Source organism: Nomascus leucogenys, chromosome 25 (genome assembly GCF_006542625.1).
Source record: "Nomascus leucogenys isolate Asia chromosome 25, Asia_NLE_v1, whole genome shotgun sequence".
Taxonomy (NCBI): domain Eukaryota; kingdom Metazoa; phylum Chordata; class Mammalia; order Primates; family Hylobatidae; genus Nomascus; species Nomascus leucogenys.
The window spans coordinates 21,785,790-21,803,469 of record NC_044405.1 but is presented as its reverse complement, the minus strand read 5'-3'; the positions used below and the strand labels follow the sequence as shown (position 1 = coordinate 21,803,469).

At 48.6% G+C, this 17,680-nt stretch overlaps 1 protein-coding gene across 6 annotated transcripts in view; it reads left to right on the top strand.

Moving 5' to 3' along the window:
- Positions 1-11,207, top strand: part of CLDN14 (claudin 14) — a 113,860-nt gene extending 102,653 nt beyond the window's left edge. For 5 of the 6 annotated variants that reach the window (XM_003263913.4, XM_012501763.2, XM_030806320.1 and 2 more), the window contains one exon: positions 10,053-11,207. In XM_003263913.4, the coding sequence (XP_003263961.1) occupies positions 10,134-10,853 (720 nt within the window). In that variant the 5' untranslated portion in view covers positions 10,053-10,133 and the 3' untranslated portion in view covers positions 10,854-11,207. Of the gene's footprint in view, positions 1-5,368; positions 5,470-10,052 lie in introns of those variants that run through there. The other variant, XM_003263910.4, reaches the window with a different exon arrangement.
- The last annotated feature ends 6,473 nt before the right edge of the window (positions 11,208-17,680 follow it).

Genomic DNA, 17,680 nt, shown 5'->3' with positions numbered 1-17,680 from the left:
ATTTTCACCACTGCAATTTATCCCCAGTTCAATTCTCAAGTAAATAATTTTCAGAGGCTTACAAAATTCACAGAATAGTTGTCTTATGCATGAAGGTTTTCAGCCAGTTGTGACAATGTCCTATTGCTTGTTTGGGGTTTGCTATTTTTTTTCTATTTTGGTGTAAGTCCTGACTAAAGGGGGAGCCCAGTGGGCTCTGCTGGATTTCCAAGGTGAAGCTTCAGCAGGCTTCTGAGTCACCTTATTCAAATCTGGACTCTGCCCCAAATTCGGGGCTTTTATGGTCTATGAAACCAAGCATGTTGACTTAAGAAAACCAGACACCCAGCCTGAAAAGATCAGTCACCAATTTGGGTACACCCCAGCCAATTGCACACAAGCTGGAGACATGAGCCCCCTCAAATTCTCTGTGAGCTAAGCGAATTCACACACTTTTTAAGCCTGGAGAAGCTGAGTCATTTGATTGCTATATGGGTTACTTACTATAGATTGTGTTTGCACTTGAATTTTCAGATTTGCAGGGGACTTTCCAGATTCTTCTTTCTCCATGTCCTCTACCTTTTCCTTAGATTTTGTCCTCCACACTTTGGGACATGAAGCTAACCATGGCTTTGTTGTTTATTTTTTTGTTTGTTTGCTTTTGTAGAGACAGGGTCTCACTATGTTGTTAACGAATGGCCTCAAACTCCCAGAATCATGCAATCCTCCCACCTTGGCCTTCCAAATGTTGAGATTACAGGTGTGAGCCACTGTACTTGGCCTGTTTTTATCAATGACAAATGTGAAGCCACCAGATCACACTCAATGCCTGTCCTGGAAGGGGACCCAGTTCTTATAATCGCAGATGAGGTTTTTTTGTTTGTTTGCTTTTTGAAATACGATATTGCTCTCTTACTCAGGCTGGAGTGCAGTGGCACAATCTCTGCTTATTGCAATCTGTGCCTCCCAGGCTCAAGCCATCCTCCCACCTCAGCCTCCAAAGTAGCTGGGATCACGGGCTTGAGCCACCATGCCCAGCTAATTTTTTTTTTTTTTATTTTTAGTGGAGACAGGGTTTCACCATGTTGACCAGGCTAGTCTTGAACTCCTGAGCTCAAGTGATCCTCCCACCTCAGCCTCCCAAAGGGCTGGGATTATAGGCGTGTGCCATGGGGCCTGGCCGAGCGTTTTCTCTGTAATTCCCCGTGCTGCCATTCAGCTACTCTGCTGTGTTTGTTTCCTGGGGCTGCCATAACAAAGCACCACAACCTGGGAGGCCTGAAACAACAGAAATTTATTCTCTCATGATTCTGAAGGCTGGAAGCTTGAAACTAAGGTGTGGGCAGGCTGGTTTCTTCCAGGGCTGTGAGGGAGCATCTGTCCTGGGCCTCCTGCTGGGCCTCTGCGGGTTGCCAGCGATCCTCCGCGTTCCTTGGCTTGGTAACTTCTCGCTCCACTCTCTGCCTCCGTCTGCACATGTTCTTTCTATTTCCATCTTCATATGCCCATCCTCTTATAAGGACACTAGCCCTATTGGTTTAGGGGCCACTCTATTTTAGTATGATCTCATCTTAACTAATTGCATCTGCAATGACCCTATTTCCAAATAAGGTCACATTCTGAGGCACTGGGAGCAGGAAGGACTTCAACATATCTCTTTTGGGGGACCAAGTCAATCCATCGCATCCCCTAGATAAAGTGTTCCCACAGAACATTTAACCATAAGTCATCCAATAATCAGTTAAGGCTTTAGGAAATGTTTGTATGTCCACCTGGGTTTTTTTGGGTTTTGTTTTTTGTTTTTGTTTTACTTTTCTAGTATTTTTTTTTTTAATCTCAGATGGCAAGTTTTTAATTACCTGCACCTTGAAAAATGAAAAAGAACAACAACATAGCAAACCTGCCTGACTGTCTTGTCAGGAAAAATCGCTCTGAAAAGGCACCCATGTATTTAAGTAAATGAAACTCAATCATTTCATTTTTAAATGTTGATCTACTGCATTTTAAATGAATTCTAATGAAATTTGGCGAGTTGAAATGAGAGAGATAATGCCTCCGGAAAGGGTTTTAATTTTTGTGGTCATGGTAACTTAAGTTTGTAGTTTTCGGTACATCAATAGGTCATTCAATCTTACTGAGTTGAAAATAGCCTCTGCTAGCATTTAACTGCATACCATGGTTTTCATTTGTATTAACATAAACTTTTCTTCGAATCAGTTCTTGTTATAAGAAAAAATAGATTTTTATTTCTTCATCCAAAAGAGAGGGGAGGAATTCATGGAACGTGTCATTTCCGTGTGATTTTGAGTAAGATATTTCACACTGGTTTTCCTAAATAACAATAGCAAGCAGTAACTACCACGAGAGTAATAAGTCATAGTCATGTAAGTATCCCGTCTCTGCCTCTCATGGAAAGACTGCATCAAAGACTCTATGCGGATGGTATAGAAAGTCCTCACACATTTAAAATCTAGATGCCTGCCAATCTGAAAAATAACCCAAGGAAAGTTACAGAAAGTTTGGAATAGTAATGAAGGAAATTTTATTTTTAGAGCCAACACCCCACAGTATAGCCCATCTGAAATGAATATGAAGTGGTTTTTCCAAGGTATTGCTTGATCGCTTTCTCATCATTCTTACATATTTCTGTAAGAAGATGTGCTAAAAATAGCCCCTCTAAAGTATCCGTAAGCTTCTTGAAAAGATATGCATTTGTTTTGCAGATGATTAAGAAACACAGTGTCCAAGATGCCCTTAGGAAATACTAGTTGAGGCTGGGCATGGTGGCTCACACCTGTAATCCTAGCACTTTGGGAGGCAGAGGTGGGTGGATCACTTGAGGCCAGGAGTTCAAGACCAGCCTGGCCAACATGGTGAAACCACATCTCTACTAAAAATACAAAAATTAGCCGGACGTGGTGGTGGGGGCGCCTGTAATCCCAGCTACTCAGGAGGCTGAGGCAAGAGAATCACTTGAACCTGGGAGGCAGAGGTTGCAGTGAGCCGAGATCACATCACTGCATTCCAGCCTGGGCAACAGAGTGAGACTCTGTCTCAAATAAAAAAAAAAAGAAAAGAAATCAAAGAAAAAGAAAAAAGCAATACTAGTTGAAGTTATTTCATGCAGATACATCATAGCATAAGAGTTACTTTCTTTTCTCTGTGTTGGGTAGTTTTGCTAATATGTTTCATCTAAATGAATCCAAATCTCCCTTGAGTTTATTTTTAGTTCCTAAATTCAAGCATTTATGATTTTGTTTATTTTGTTTTGTTTGAGACAGAGTCTCACTCTGTCACCCAGGCTAGAGTGCAATGGTGGAATCTCAGCTTACTGCAACTTTCAAGCAATTCTCCTGCCTCAGCCTCCAAGTAGCTGGGATTACAGGCATGCATCACCACACCCGGCTAATTTTTGTATTTTTAATAGAGACGGGGTTTCATCATGTTGGCCAGGCTGGTCTCAAACTCCCGACCTCAGGTGATCTGCCCACCTCAGCCTCCCAAAATGCTGGGATTACAGGTGTGAGCCACCATCCCCAGCCTAAAGCATTTATGAAATAGCTAGACAGTAATGAAGAGGCCATTTGGTTGGGGTGACAGTGAGGACATTCAGGTTTTTGAACCAGACATTTTCTTAAGTGGCTGAACATCAGCGTCGAAGCAACTCTTCATTATTTCAAGGGCCAGTGACTATGTTCATTTGAAGGTGGCATTTCATTTTTCTCTAATAAGTTTACAGAAAGCAAATTAAGTTTTACGCTGTTTCTATAATGGACCCAACATCATGTCAGAGCATTTGAGGGCAAACATATATAATGGCCCGTTCCCAAGCATCTCGAGAGCCGTTCAGACCACATGGCAGGCAAAAGGCACTGGTGGCCACATCCTCCAACTCTTTACCTGCACAGTAGGGCTCAGAGCAGTTCTGGGTAAAGAAACTTCCACCACACCTGGCTTGTGCCCCAGCTCCCCGCTGATGACCTGCACCCCTCCCATCTGGGGCTGACGTTTCCTTCACCAAGGTGGGTAGACAAGGGCCATGGAGCAGTGCATGTCCATAGGAAAGCTTTCATCACAGGGGCTGATTTTGCAAGGGATGAGGTGACAGCAGCAGGTGAGACTGCTGAGGGTTAAGGAGAGTAAGGGACTCAAACACCCCATCCATCCAATCCCTGCACCCCTCCAAGAAGCCTGGTCTCATATGCAGCATCCGTTAAATTTATTTGACTAGAGACACCCCCCACCACCGCCTTTACCAAAGAAGAACTTGCAGTAAAATCACTTTGGCTCAGTCACTTGGACCAGTGGTGAGATAGGGTGGCCCCGTCCCACCCCCGCACTCCTCCAAGAAGCCTGGACTGACAGAGGCCCCAGCACACACCCTGAAGAACTAGAGAAAGGACTTCAGAAGATAGGACAAAGTGAAGGATGAAACAGACATGCCCAGGGAGGGACCCCAGGCAGTCAAGACACAGGCTGGTAAACAACGTGTCCACCCCTCAGTCCTGGCCAGGCGATCCCCATGGCCACTGCTGTTGAAATGATGATTAATTTGGAGCCAAAGTTGACGCAGCTGGGGTCTAGGTGGGCCAGGAGGTGAGCAAAACGAGGGCACCCTACTGTGTGCTCCAGAACCCTGCTTTCTTAAAGAAAAACATAGCTCAGAGAAAACAGAGGGAGACAATATAAAAGTTTATAATGGACACACACAGAAAAACCCTCTCCCTTCAGAGCTGGTGATCCTGAAACCAGAGCCAGTTGGAAGAGCCTATAGCAGCTCTGGCATTTCACAAGTGCCTTTCACAGATTTTCAAAATTCTTTACAGCTCTGTCGTTTTCTGATACTCTTTCTGCTGGGGATGATGCCGACCAAAACTCTAAGGTTTAATGACTGCCCTATTGGATTTCGAACTTGCATGGGGCCTGTAGCCTCTTTCTTTTGGTCAATTTCTCTCATTTGGAATGGGGGTATTTACCTAATGCCTGTACCCCCATTCTATCTAGGAAGTAACTAATTTGCTTTTGATGTTGCAGATTCATAGGCAGAAGGGACTTGCCTTGTCTCAGATGAGACTTTGGACTTTGGACTTTTGAGTTAATGCTGGAATGAGTTAAGACCTTGGGGGACTGTTGGAAGGGCACGATTGTGTTTTGAAGTGTGAGGACATGAGATTTGAGAGGGGCCAGGGCAGAATGATATGGTTTGGCTGTGTCCCCACCCAAATCTCATCTTGAACTGTAGTTCCCATAATCCCCACGTGTCGTGGGGAGGGACCCGGTGGGAGGTAATTGAATCATGTGGGTGGTTTCCACCATGCTATTCTCATGATAGTGAGTAAGTTCTCACGAGATCTGATGGTTTTATAAGGGGCTTCACCCTCGGCTCGGCCCTCATTCTTCTCCTTCCTGCTGCCATGTAAAGAGGATGTGTTTGCTTCACCTTCTGCCAGGATTTTAAGTTTCCTGAGACCTCCCCAGTCCTGCGGAACTGTGAGTCAATTAAACCTCTTTCCTTTATAAATTGCCCGTCTCGGGCAGTTCTTTATAGCAGCATGAGAACAAACTAATACAGCAACCCACTCTATCTCACCATTGCCAAGTCCAGGTTATTGTGCCAAAGTGATTTCACTGCAAATTGTTCTTTGGTAAAAGGGATGGCAGGGGGGTGTCTCTAGTCAAATAAGTTTAGCGGATGCTGCACATGAGACGTTTTCTGGGAGAGTCACCGTGCACATTGACATGTTTCCAGCTATGAGAAGTCCTACGGTCACACAGGTTTTCTTAAACATATTTGACATTTGTGTCCTCCACACAAGACATCCTGCAAATGCAGCATTCCAAGATGCTGTCGCTGGGAAACTCAGCCCTAAATCCTGCTCTCATGTGCTGCTAAGCCACATACTCCCCACCCAGGATTGTACTTTTGGGGTTTTGTGAACCCACATGCAGGACCCAGCACTGATTCCTCTAACACATCTTGTTAGATTCTGCCTTCCCACCACCACTCAGCCTGTCGAGGGCTTTCCAGAGCTTGATGCTTGGAACTCTATTTGTTTTGGACCCGTATCTCTCTAGCAAATCTTCCCACATGCACACAGGTGGCTACAGGAAAATGGTAGCCTACAGGTGAACACCAGTTCAGCCCTGCATGGGCTGCTCCCCCTGGGAGGCCAAGCTCGGGCAAGTTCCTTCCTATACAAACAGCCCTGCAGGGCAGGGCACTTCCGGAGCATCAGGGAGGAATTTCATGTGGCTTCCAGGGAGATGTGTTCAGTTCAAGTTGTTTTTCCCTTGAAAGGCCCCAAAGTGAAAAGTAGTTGCAGGGAAGTTGAATTATTACCTAATGCCAGTAGCAGGTGCTGGTAAGAAAGAAGGAGAGCAGGTTGGGGAGCTTGTGTCTGGGAGTTGGGGGCTCATTAACACTCACTTCTTAAATTAGCAAATCCTTATAGCACACGTTTAAAAATAGCAGTCTAATGGTTTCTAAAATTAGCCATCATTGCTCTCCATAAATATTTAGACCTCCAATAAACCTCTGGTCCACTTGCCTAGCCTAATGGGCTTGGCTTTTAAGCCACATTCTTTAGGGTCTGTATACCTAATTATTGACCTTGACAGTGAGAGCTGCAAGAAGCCCCGTTATGCTTGGACCAGGGACACTCTGTGTGGCCGTCAGCCTTGAGGCAGCCTCAAAGCAGGGCAGGAAGAGATCTCAGAGGCCATTCGGAGATCTGGGCACCTGGAGGAGCCTCTGGTCCTGGTTTCCTTGGGACTGTCTTAGTTTCAGCCTTGAAGGTCCCTGTCCTGGGCAACCCCTCAGTCCCTAGCAAAGCAGGGCAGTTGGTTGCCCTGGCTGCCCAAACCACTGCAAAAGGGGCAAGGCCACTGTTCTGAGATCTCTGTGGGAAGGAGAATCTGTTGCTTACACCATCCCTCAGCCCTTACACTAACTTCAGTCCTATGTCATTGAAGCAGGTAGTGTTTAAAGGGGAAATGACACCAAGGAGAACATTAGCCAGGCCAGACATAGAACTTTCATCCTCTGCTCCTCTCATTTCCCCATGTGTAAAAAGGGGATGGTAACAGTCACTGCCACATTAGGTTGTTGGGAATGAACTAGGAAATGTGTCAGTGTTCAAACCGTGCTCGGGCCCAGTCAGCTGGTGCCATCGGTGTGCTCGGGGTGTAGGGTGGGTCCGCTGGCACCCCCTCTGGCTGTGCCTATCAGGGTGGCCACCTTGGCCTTGTTGCCAGCACCTCCCCCAGAGCAGTGACCATAGGACAGCTGGCCGCTGTCCTTCTCTGGCTAGCAGGGACTGTGATGGTGTCCCCAGCCCCTGGACAGAGTGAGTGCTTGCTGAGTGGAGGGAAGAAAGGCTTTGTGCAAAGCCAGCATCGTGCATAGTACGTGTGGCAAATTCTGGGCTGTGAACAAATAGTCATCCAAAGCAGCAGCAGAAAAACAGCAGCAGAAAAATACTCGGTGTATCAGTCCGTTCTCGCAATGCAACCTGAGTCAAAGAACTACCTGAGACTGGGTAATTTATAAAGAAAAGAGGTTTCATTGGCTCTCACAAGCTGTACAGGAAGCGTGGCTGGGGAGGCCTTAGGAAACTTACAATCATGGCAGAAGGCAAAGGGGAAGCAGGCATGACACGGCTGGAGAAGGAGGAAGGGGGTGGGGAGCAGGCAGGTGCTGCACACTTTTAAACAACCAGATCTCGTGAGAACTCACTATCACAAGAAGAGCAAGGGGGAGGTCCGCCCTCCCACCAGGCCCTTCCTCCAACGCTGAGGACTGCCATTCAACATGAGATTTGGGTGGGGACACGAATCCAAACCCTATCACCTGGACACCCCTTCAGTCCACTCCGTGTCCTGTGAGGCACCACGTTGTTTTGTTATTATTTATTTTTGCTTGTTCATTCACCAGGACAGAACCAATTACCTCCTACAATGCCAAAGCATTTAAACCCAGTATATGTTTTTAAATTAGCAAGATGATGGTTTAGACTCCCAGTGGAAGCATCAGTTATTAATTATTTACTCACCAAGTGATTTACATCTAGTAGGGGATTTATTTATTTTATTTTATTTTATTTTATTTTTCAAGACAGAGTCTTGCTCTGTTGCCCAGGCTGGAGTGCAGTGGCACGATCCAGGCTCACTGAAACCTCCGCCTCCCAGTTCAAGCGATTCTCCTGCCTCAGCCTCCTGAGTAGCTGGGATGACACGTGCATGCACACCACCAATGACCAGCTAATTTCTGTATTTTTAGTAGAGGCAGGTTTTTACCATGTTGGCCAGGCTGGTCTCAAACTCCTGACCTTAAGTAATCCACCCGCCTTAGCCTCCCAAAGTGCTGGGATTACAGGCGTGAGCCGCTGAGCCCCACTGGGGATTTCTTGACGACGTCCCAGGGTCTCATGGGCAACACCCTGCAGCCCCACTTTTCCTGCCTGCAGCCTGCACTGCTTAACTGAGACCCAGCTCTCTGCAGAAGAAGAAGCAGGTTTTGCCTACTGAGTTCTTTGCCGGTTTGGGACGCTGAAGTGACTTGTCATCAGCAGAGATGCTTCCCTTTTCTCCCTTCAGAACCAAAAAAAGAAGCTGAGCCCCAGGTCGCCCATTGGATGGGCATAGCCAGGGCCGGGACTTCCTAATGCTCGGTCTCGCTGCTAATGCACGGTCTCGCTGATTACCTTGCCTGCCCCAGGCAGGAGAGAAAAGCTAGTGGTGTCCACTCAAGACTTCCACTCCCTTCCCTTTCTGCCTTCATCCCTTCCTTTTTTTCCTTCCCTTCTCTGTGCTCCCCCTTCCTTGCTTTCTCCTTGCTCCCTCCCTCCTCCTCTTCTTCCCTCTCTCCTTCCTTCCTTCTATATTTCCTAGTGTTTTGTTTGTTTGTTTGTTTTGTTTTTTTGAGATGGAGTCTTACTCTGTCGCCCAGGATGAAGTGCAGTGGCGCGATCTCGGCTCACTGCAACCTCAGCCTTCCTGGTTCAAGCGATTCTCCTGCCTCAGCCTCCCGAGTAGCTGGGATTACAGGCACCTGCCACCATGCCCGGCTAATTTTTGTATTTTTAGTAGAGACGGGGTTTCACCATGTTGGCCAGGCTGGTCTTGAACTCCTGACCTCAGGTGATCTGCCTGCCTCAGCCTCCCAAAGTGCTGGGATTACAGGTGTGAGCCACTGTGCCCGGCCCCTAGTGTCTTCTATATGCCTGGCCCTATATAGGTGCTGGGTCCTTGTCCCGAAAAAGTGTCCTGGATTTTGGTATGCTAAGAATTCTTTAAAAGCCTTTGAAAGGGCTCGGCATTCCCATATCCCTGAAAGCCAGGTAGCAGCCTCTGTTTTGTAATAAAGTCACCCTCAGACAGCCCTCACCAGTCACAAGCGGGCATAGCGAATGGGGAGCATGGTGGGAGCGGAGGTCCGTGCTGGAGAGGAGGGATGCTGGCCCGTGCTCCTGCCACAGCTCCTGAGGAGCTGTGACCTTGGAAATTCCTGCCCCGGCATCAGCTGACAATCTCTAGGTCACATCCAGCTCTGGAATTCTGAAGGCAGCATCTGACCTGCCGAGGGCACTAAACCTCTCCCTGCCTGAGCATGTGGGTGGGGAAGTTGCCCACTTCAGAAAGCCCTTCATCCTGACAACCGCCCAGGGCTATATTCTAAGTCACAGCTGGCACACACCTTAGCACTGTCAGTCCAAGACATGAATAACACATGTTGATTTAACAACTGTTATTCCTGGTTACTGATGAACCAGGAGGGACAGGAGATGCCAATGCAGCAGCAGTGCTTAAGGGTGGACATAAGCAGAACTTCTGGCAGGTGGCTGGAGCCCTTCCCTGAGTGCAGCATCTGACTGTCATCCCTTCAGATCCCGCCTTCCCAGGAAAGCAGTTATTCTCCCACCCAGTGAAGTCTCAGAAACTATTTTTGAGAACATGCCAATTGCCACACCAACCGCCTATGAAAAACTTGGTTTCGGTGACAGAAATAAGTGCATGAGATAATCTTTAACCCGTTTCCTTTCTCTCCCTGCTCCCGCCTCCCTCGGCTTCATTAGGGCTCCAGCTGGCACCTGAGGAGCGGCGTGACCCCGAGGGCCCAGGGAGCTGCCCGGCTGGCCTAGGCAGGCAGCCGCACCATGGCCAGCACGGCCGTGCAGCTCCTGAGCTTCCTGCTCAGCTTCCTGGGCATGGTGGGCACGTTGATCACCACCATCCTGCCACACTGGCGGAGGACGGCGCACGTGGGCACCAACATCCTCACGGCCGTGTCCTACCTGAAAGGGCTCTGGATGGAGTGTGTGTGGCACAGCACGGGCATCTACCAGTGCCAGGTCTACCGGTCCCTGCTGGCGCTGCCCCAAGACCTCCAGGCTGCCCGTGCCCTCATGGTCATCTCCTGCCTGCTCTCGGGCATAGCCTGCGCCTGCGCGGTCATCGGGATGAAGTGCACGCGCTGTGCCAAGGGCACACCCGCCAAGACCACCTTTGCCATCCTCGGCGGCACCCTCTTCATCCTGGCCGGCCTCCTGTGCATGGTGGCCGTCTCCTGGACCACCAACGACGTGGTGCAGAACTTCTACAACCCGCTGCTGCCCAGCGGCATGAAGTTCGAGATTGGCCAGGCCCTGTACCTGGGCTTCATCTCCTCGTCCCTCTCGCTCATTGGTGGCACCCTGCTTTGCCTGTCCTGCCAGGACGAGGCACCCTACAGGCCCTACCAGGCCCCGCCCAGGGCCACCACGACCACTGCAAACACCGCACCTGCCTACCAGCCACCAGCTGCCTACAAAGACAATCGGGCCCCCTCAGTGACCTCGGCCACGCACAGCGGGTACAGGCTGAACGACTACGTGTGAGTCCCCACGGCCTGCCTCTCCCCTGGGCCTCTGTGGGCTGGGTCCCCGGCAGGACCGTCAATGGAGGCAGGGGTTCCAGCACAAAGTTTACTTCTGGGCAATTTTTGTATCCAAGGAAATAATGTGAATGCGAGGAAATGTCTTTAGAGCACAGGGACAGAGGGGGAAATAAGAGGAGGAGAAAGCTCTCTATACCAAAGACTGAAAAAAAAATCCTGTCTGTTTTTGTATTTATTATATGTATTTATGTGGGTGATTTGATAACAAGTTTAATATAAAGGGATTTGGGAGTTTGGTCAGTGGGGTTGGTTTGTGATCCAGGAATAAACCTCGTGGATGTGGCTGTTTATGAAACGGACAGTATCTGTTTCTGCTGCCAGACTGTTATTCTGTCTCCTAAGGCGCTGGTAACCACAGTCAGAGCCCACTGGGGCTCAGGGCTGCAGGACCGTGCGCTGCGCTGACCACAGCACGGTGGAGTTCTGACTCTGATGCGGGGAAGGGATGTCGGGGGAGGATGGGGCTGATCTCCATCTGTCAGATGCGTGAAAACACTAGGACTGCATCCCGGCTTGAACTCAGAGGCAGGGCAGAAGGGAAGGGGCTTCCCTGGAAAAAGATAGTTGTCAGAAGTCACAAAATAAAGACGATGTCGTTTTCTTCCTGTGAGCAGTAGGTCCCCAGTGGTAAGAAAACAAGAGTCAGAAGGAAACGGCGCCGGGCACGAGAGCTCATGCCTGTAATCCCAGCACTTTGGGAGGCTGAGGTCAGAGTTTGAGAGCAGCCTGACCAACATGGTGAAACCTCATCTCTTATAAAAATACAAAAATTAGCTGGGTGTGGTCGTGGGCACCTGTAATCCCAGCTACTCAGGAGGCTGAGGCAGGAGAATCACTTGAACTCAGAAGGCAGAGGTTGCAGTGGCTGAGATTGAACCACCGCACTCCAGCCTGGGCAACAGAGTGAGACTCTGTCTCAAAAAAAAAAAAAGGAAAAATGGAGTGAAACATGGCCAGTGTCTTAGCTTTCTAGGCTTTGGCAAAAAGCCCAGTTAGGAGCGCCACTTGCCCCCAAGGGCCCCATTGGGACTTAACTGGCTTCTTTTCTGGGGTGGCCAGTCCCGGCTGCCATGAGAACAGGTCCTAGCATCTGTGGCTGTTCCTGCAGCTGCGAAAAATGTCTGGGAAGCTGGGGGAGGCCTGATGGCTCTGAGAACACTGCTGATCCCTGCTGGCTGTGATCTAAGTCACATGGTGACACACACACTCCAGCAGCCCAGGGAGCCTGGGCCTGCTCTCACATCCACATGGGCTCATGTCCTTGGCCCACCTCGGACAGCACCTGCTCATGCCTCTGTCCCGAACCTGAGGCTCTGAATATGGAAGGAAACAGCTCACTCCATGGAAGGCCTTGGCTTGGGACCTACACACAGAGGGGCTGTCACGTGAAGTCCCTCTATTCTCAGCGGTCTAGGAGTCAAGGTTCCAGCAGTCACTGCGTGCAGGGAAGAGCCGCAGTGGGTCAGTGGCAGGCATGCAGCCAGCTGGCCAGGCTCGCTTGTGTGGCCTGCTGAGACCCTGGCTTCAGTGCCAGGGAGGCTCTAGTACAGTGGTCAAGAGGCTTGAGAACTGGTGTCAAAAGGGCAGGCCAGGCAGCCCACAGCCCAGAGCCCCGGAATCAGCAAGGCCTGAGGCCTGCTAATGCTCTCCTGACTTGGTGCCCCCTCCTGGCCTGACTGGGTCAGGCACCTGATTCTCCACTGGCCAAGGCTCACACCAGTAACATGTGCCCACCGGGCAGCCCTCTTCTGATTGCTTTAGGCTCTGCCATTTATACCTAATAAACTATGTTGTGATAAAATCTCTCAGGGGCCTCCTAGCAATATTGAAGAGTGGAGGATTTAAGGAACGGCTGTACACATACTTAGATATTTCTTTTTTGTTTGTTTGAGATGGAGTCTTGCACCGTGTGCCCAAGCTGGAGTGCAGTGGCGCAGTCTCCACTCACTGCAACCTCTACCTCCCAGGTTCAAGTGATTCTCCTGCCTCAGCCTCCCAAGTAGCTGGGACTACAGGTGCATGTCACCACACCCGGCTAATTTTTGCATTTTTAGTAGAGATGGGATTTCGCCATGTTGGCCAGGCTGGTCTTGAACTCCTGACCTCAAGTGATCCTCCTGCCTCAGCCTCCCAAAGTGCTGGGATTACCAGCATGAGCCACTGCTTCTGGCTTCTTGTTTGTTTTGTATGAACCTCTAGACCCCAGGCAACAGATGACTCTTCTGGAAGGAGCGGGTGCCACACATCTTGGCCTTTATCTGACCACAGAGAAGCTGAGGAGGCTGGGAGCTGCCATGCTATTTAGGCCAGGCATTGAGATCTGAGAGGTCCTCATTTATTTAGGATGAAACAAGCAGTTGTCATCTATTCTTTAAGTTATAAAAAAGGAATAAATCTGAATCCATAAAGAGGAGAAAAACAATTTTCTACCAACAGAATGATACTGTCAGTCTTTGCTTGATGGACACCATCCAGAAAGCGTTTTATGAAGTTATTCTAGTTAATGGACCTGTTACAAATGAAAGGAAAAATAACTTTTCTTTTTGTTTTGAGATGGAGTCTCACTCTGTCACCCAGGCTGTAGTGCAGTGGGGCGATCCCGGCTCACTGCAACATCCACCTCCCAGGTTCAAGGGATCCTCCCAGTTCAGCCTCCTGAGTAGCTGAGATTACAGGTGCCTGCCACCATGCCTGGCTAATTTTTGTATTTTTAGTACAGACAGGATTTCACCATGTTGGCCAGGCTGGTCTTGAACACCTGGCCTCAAGTGATCCACCTACCTTGGCCTCCCAAAGTGCTGGGATTACAAGAGCGAGCCACCGCACCCTGCCATGAAAAAATAACTTTTTCAAACTCTTTCTCTGAATTCTGTCACTACTAAAATAACATATGGCTCTCTTTCCTCCTCAGGTGAAAGGAATAGTGATTGCAATTTATTGATCACTTACTATGTATCAGGCATACTTTTCATCTACTAATTTGATCCAATGTGAGATAAATAGTATTTTTTTTTCTGTTTTGTTTTGGTTTTTTGAGATAGGGTCTTGCTCTGTCACCCAAGCTGGAGTTCAGTGACTCAATCACAGCTCACTGCAGTCCAGCCTCCTGGGCTCAAGCAATCCTCCCATCTCAGCCTCCTGAGTAGCTGGAACTACAGGTGTCCACCACCACACAGCTGACTAACTTTTTTTTTTTTTTGTAGAGACAGGGTCTCACTGTTTTGCCCAGGCTGGTCTCCAACTCCCGGGCTGGCTCAAGCAATCCTCCTGCCTCAGCCTCCCAAAGTGCTGGGATTATAATGGTGAGCCACCACACTAGCTAAATATTATTCTTAACCCCATTTTACAAAGGAGAAAACTAAAGCACAAAGAGATTAAGTTACTTGCCCAGGGTCACAGAGCAAGTGAGTAAAAGACCCAGGATTTGAACCCAGACAGGTAGGCAAGGGGTGAATACATTAACTCAAGAAGACACATGACCTATAATCTAAGCACATTTATGTCCAGACTATATCCAAATAACTCAGGGAATTGCTTCATGGCCATATTCGGCTCTTTGCAAAACCATAACTCTATAGGGCTTGTGTTAACTGGGTCCTAGTTGGATTGGATGAAAGGTGATGTCAGACCCAGAGGGCCAAGATGGAATCCTATGGGAAACAGGAAGTGGCACACAGGAAGGGATATGCGTGGCTCCGTCATCCGAAAGCTGGCCAGCTCAGACAGGAAGTTGACCTTCGTAAGACCTTGGTTCCCACACTCAGAAAGCAGGTGTAAGAATGCAGCACCTGGCTCTCCCTTCTCTCTGGCTCTCGCCATTCCTCAGGTCCTCGGAGCCCCTCTTTGCCACATTACAACCTTGGCCATGAGAGATGCCTGTATCCACCCAAATCTTTGGGACTAGGATTTCTTAACCAAGGTTGTTTCAACAAAAGCATGATCTCCTTGTGGAGGTACAATGCACAACCCCACATTTCACACTGAAAAGGGAACATGAGTCTGACTCATGTGTTCCAGAAAACCATTGTTACAGGCATAAATTTACAGCATGACTCTTATGGATTAAGAAATGCTGCATTTATTTCTCTTAATCAAATCAAATTTGGCTCTAATCCAGACAGATCTAAAGTTATTATGGGGAAAAAAATGTATATTAAAGTCAACCATGTTTTCTGGTCCCCTCCCCCTGCATTGAGGGGGTCTCAGGGGCCCAGCACTAAGGGAGGCCTTAGACTTATAAGGCAAGGGGGCGTCAGTCTTCAGTCCTTGGGGTCGCCCTGGTTTCCCACTGATTGCCAGGCCTGATGCCTTCACAGCCTAGGAGCTCCCAGTGCTCCTCATCCCTCCCTTTAAATAGGCACTGGAATCTTCCACCCTGTAGGACCCTGGAGAAAAAGTAACCTTTTTCCCAGGCAGTTTCTGGGAAGCTGTTTCCCAAGATGGAGCCGCCCCCTCCTATACTGAAAGCACCTGTTTCCCCTCTTGGACAACACGCCCTAATTGGTTTCATGGATTTAGCCTTTTGAAATCAAAGGCTTCTGAAATGTCCCAGAAATCCCACTTGCATGTCAACCACTGTGGTCCTAAATGGAAATGATTTGAAAACTACAGCACAGTTTGAAATGTGTATAATAACAATCAATTTCTTGATAGTAATAAACCAAAGATAGCACCATAATTTGCATCCAAAAATCCTGGCCCCAAAGCCCCACACTTGGCCACAACGCCATCCTGCCTCCCTGCCTTTGTCCCCCTGGCCCCCACTGCCAGGAGGAGAAGCATGGATGGTGACAATCCAGGCAGGTAGACGCCATGTGGGTCTGGACTAGGCGGTGGCAGTGGAGAGGTGGGAAGAGATGGGGATGGGTCTGCAGGTAGAGCTGATAGGGTTTCCTGATGGCCAAGCGTGCAGAGTGAAAAAAAAAAAAAAGGTGCTTTAAAGATGATGCCAAGGCTTGGGACTGGATCGACTGGAAGAAGAGCATTACCATTTTCTGAAATGAAGAAGATTCCAGAAAGAATGGGTATTGATGAGGTAGATCAAGTTTGCTCTCATCTATTTGGTCAGAGCTGCCTTGAGTGGAGAAGTTGAGTGGGTACTTAGATATATAAGTTCAGAGACAGCCCTGAGCTGGAGAGATTGGCCCAGAGATGGAATTTAAACCATGCAACTAGAAAAGATCACACTGAAAGTGAATATAGATGAGGAAGCCGAGAGACTGGGCCAAGCCCTAGACAGAGTGGCATATAGAAGATAGCAGAGGCTAGCAGAGGCCGGGGGATTCAGCACAGGAGCCAGGTGAGAAATGCCCAGGGGGCAAGGGGAACCAAAAGAGGAGCATCCTGGAAGCCAAGGGCAGAGCCCATTTCAAGGAGGAGGGAGCAATCAACAGCACGGATTTACCACCTTCCATCTTCACAGCCACACAAGAAGTCAGCACTATCCTCACCTTCCTTCCACAGACAGGAAAACTGGGGCTGAGAAAAGTAAAGCATTTGCTCACATGACTTCAAGATGCCCATAAAGCCCCTTCACCATGAGAAAACTTTCATGCAACTGGAACTTCAAATTTCCTACTACACGTAAGCGACGGTTTAGTAAAATAGTTCCTAAGAGCTACATGGAGACCCAACAGGACTTCATGTGTGTGGGTCTCGGAGGGAGGAGAGGGCAGCAGAACAGGAGGTGGAGCTGAGCACCTTTCCTGAGGCCAGCAAGCACCTGAGCCCATCGTTCATTCTCAGAGTGAGCCTTCCCCTATTTGTCCTAGAATACAATGCTAAGTTGGCAGTGGTTTTTCATCTGTGCACTGTAAGAGCCATCTCAGTGCCTTGAAAGGAATGAATTGCAATTCCCCCAAAGGCAGTTTTTGCATCTCTTACAAACAGAATGGGTGGCTCCTCACCTGGCATCAGATGCCCCTGTCAGGGCAGGTACCATGGCTGTCTTTGCATGTTCCGTAGACTGGAGACAGAGCCCCTGAGGGAGGCCTTGCTAACCCGAGGCAGGCAAAGCTCAAAGGCAAGCCAACAGCACATTTCTTCTGCCAGAAGCACCAATTTTAGACAAACAAAATTAGAATTGGCAATGCTCTGCGGCTTAAGGTCACTGTGGGAGGAAGAGGAGAAAGAGAAGCCCCAGAGAGAGTGACAAATTAGTTTAAAAAGAATTAACTAAGACTTCCACGATTTAAAAAAAAGCCATCCTATATCTCCTAGGGTGAGGACCCCCTTCTTGCCTGAGACACAGGTGTGTGTGTGTGTGTGTGTGTGTGTGTGTGTATGAGAGACAGACAGTGAGAAAAAGACAGAGAGAGACAAACAGAAATATTGAAGCTTAAGATCCTGCACATTTTAAGCCATTTTTTAAAAAATAAAGAACACAAAGCCAGTTACTGGGCAACTATCCAAAGGAAAACACAGAAACTTCATTCTAGTACATTATTTTAAAATACTACCAACTGGCTTTCGCAGGTGTGTGGCAGGGGGAAGGCATTAGTAAACAGCCCATTTCCTGCCTGGGAAAGGCCAGTGGGGGTCACCCCATAAATCAGGGAAGGTCCAGCCCCTGGGAGGGCTAATCACCTGCCTCTTCCTCCTCTCACCTCTTGCTCTGCCAGCTTCACCCCAGGAAAGCCCAGCACAATGCGCACTTTAATTCCTTTCTCCTGAGGGCTTTCTATTTAAAAGCTCACCACCTTCCCCAGGCCTGCTGGGTAAATGATTGACTGGCTCAAGCTCTCCCTCCTACCAGGAGCCCACCAGCTC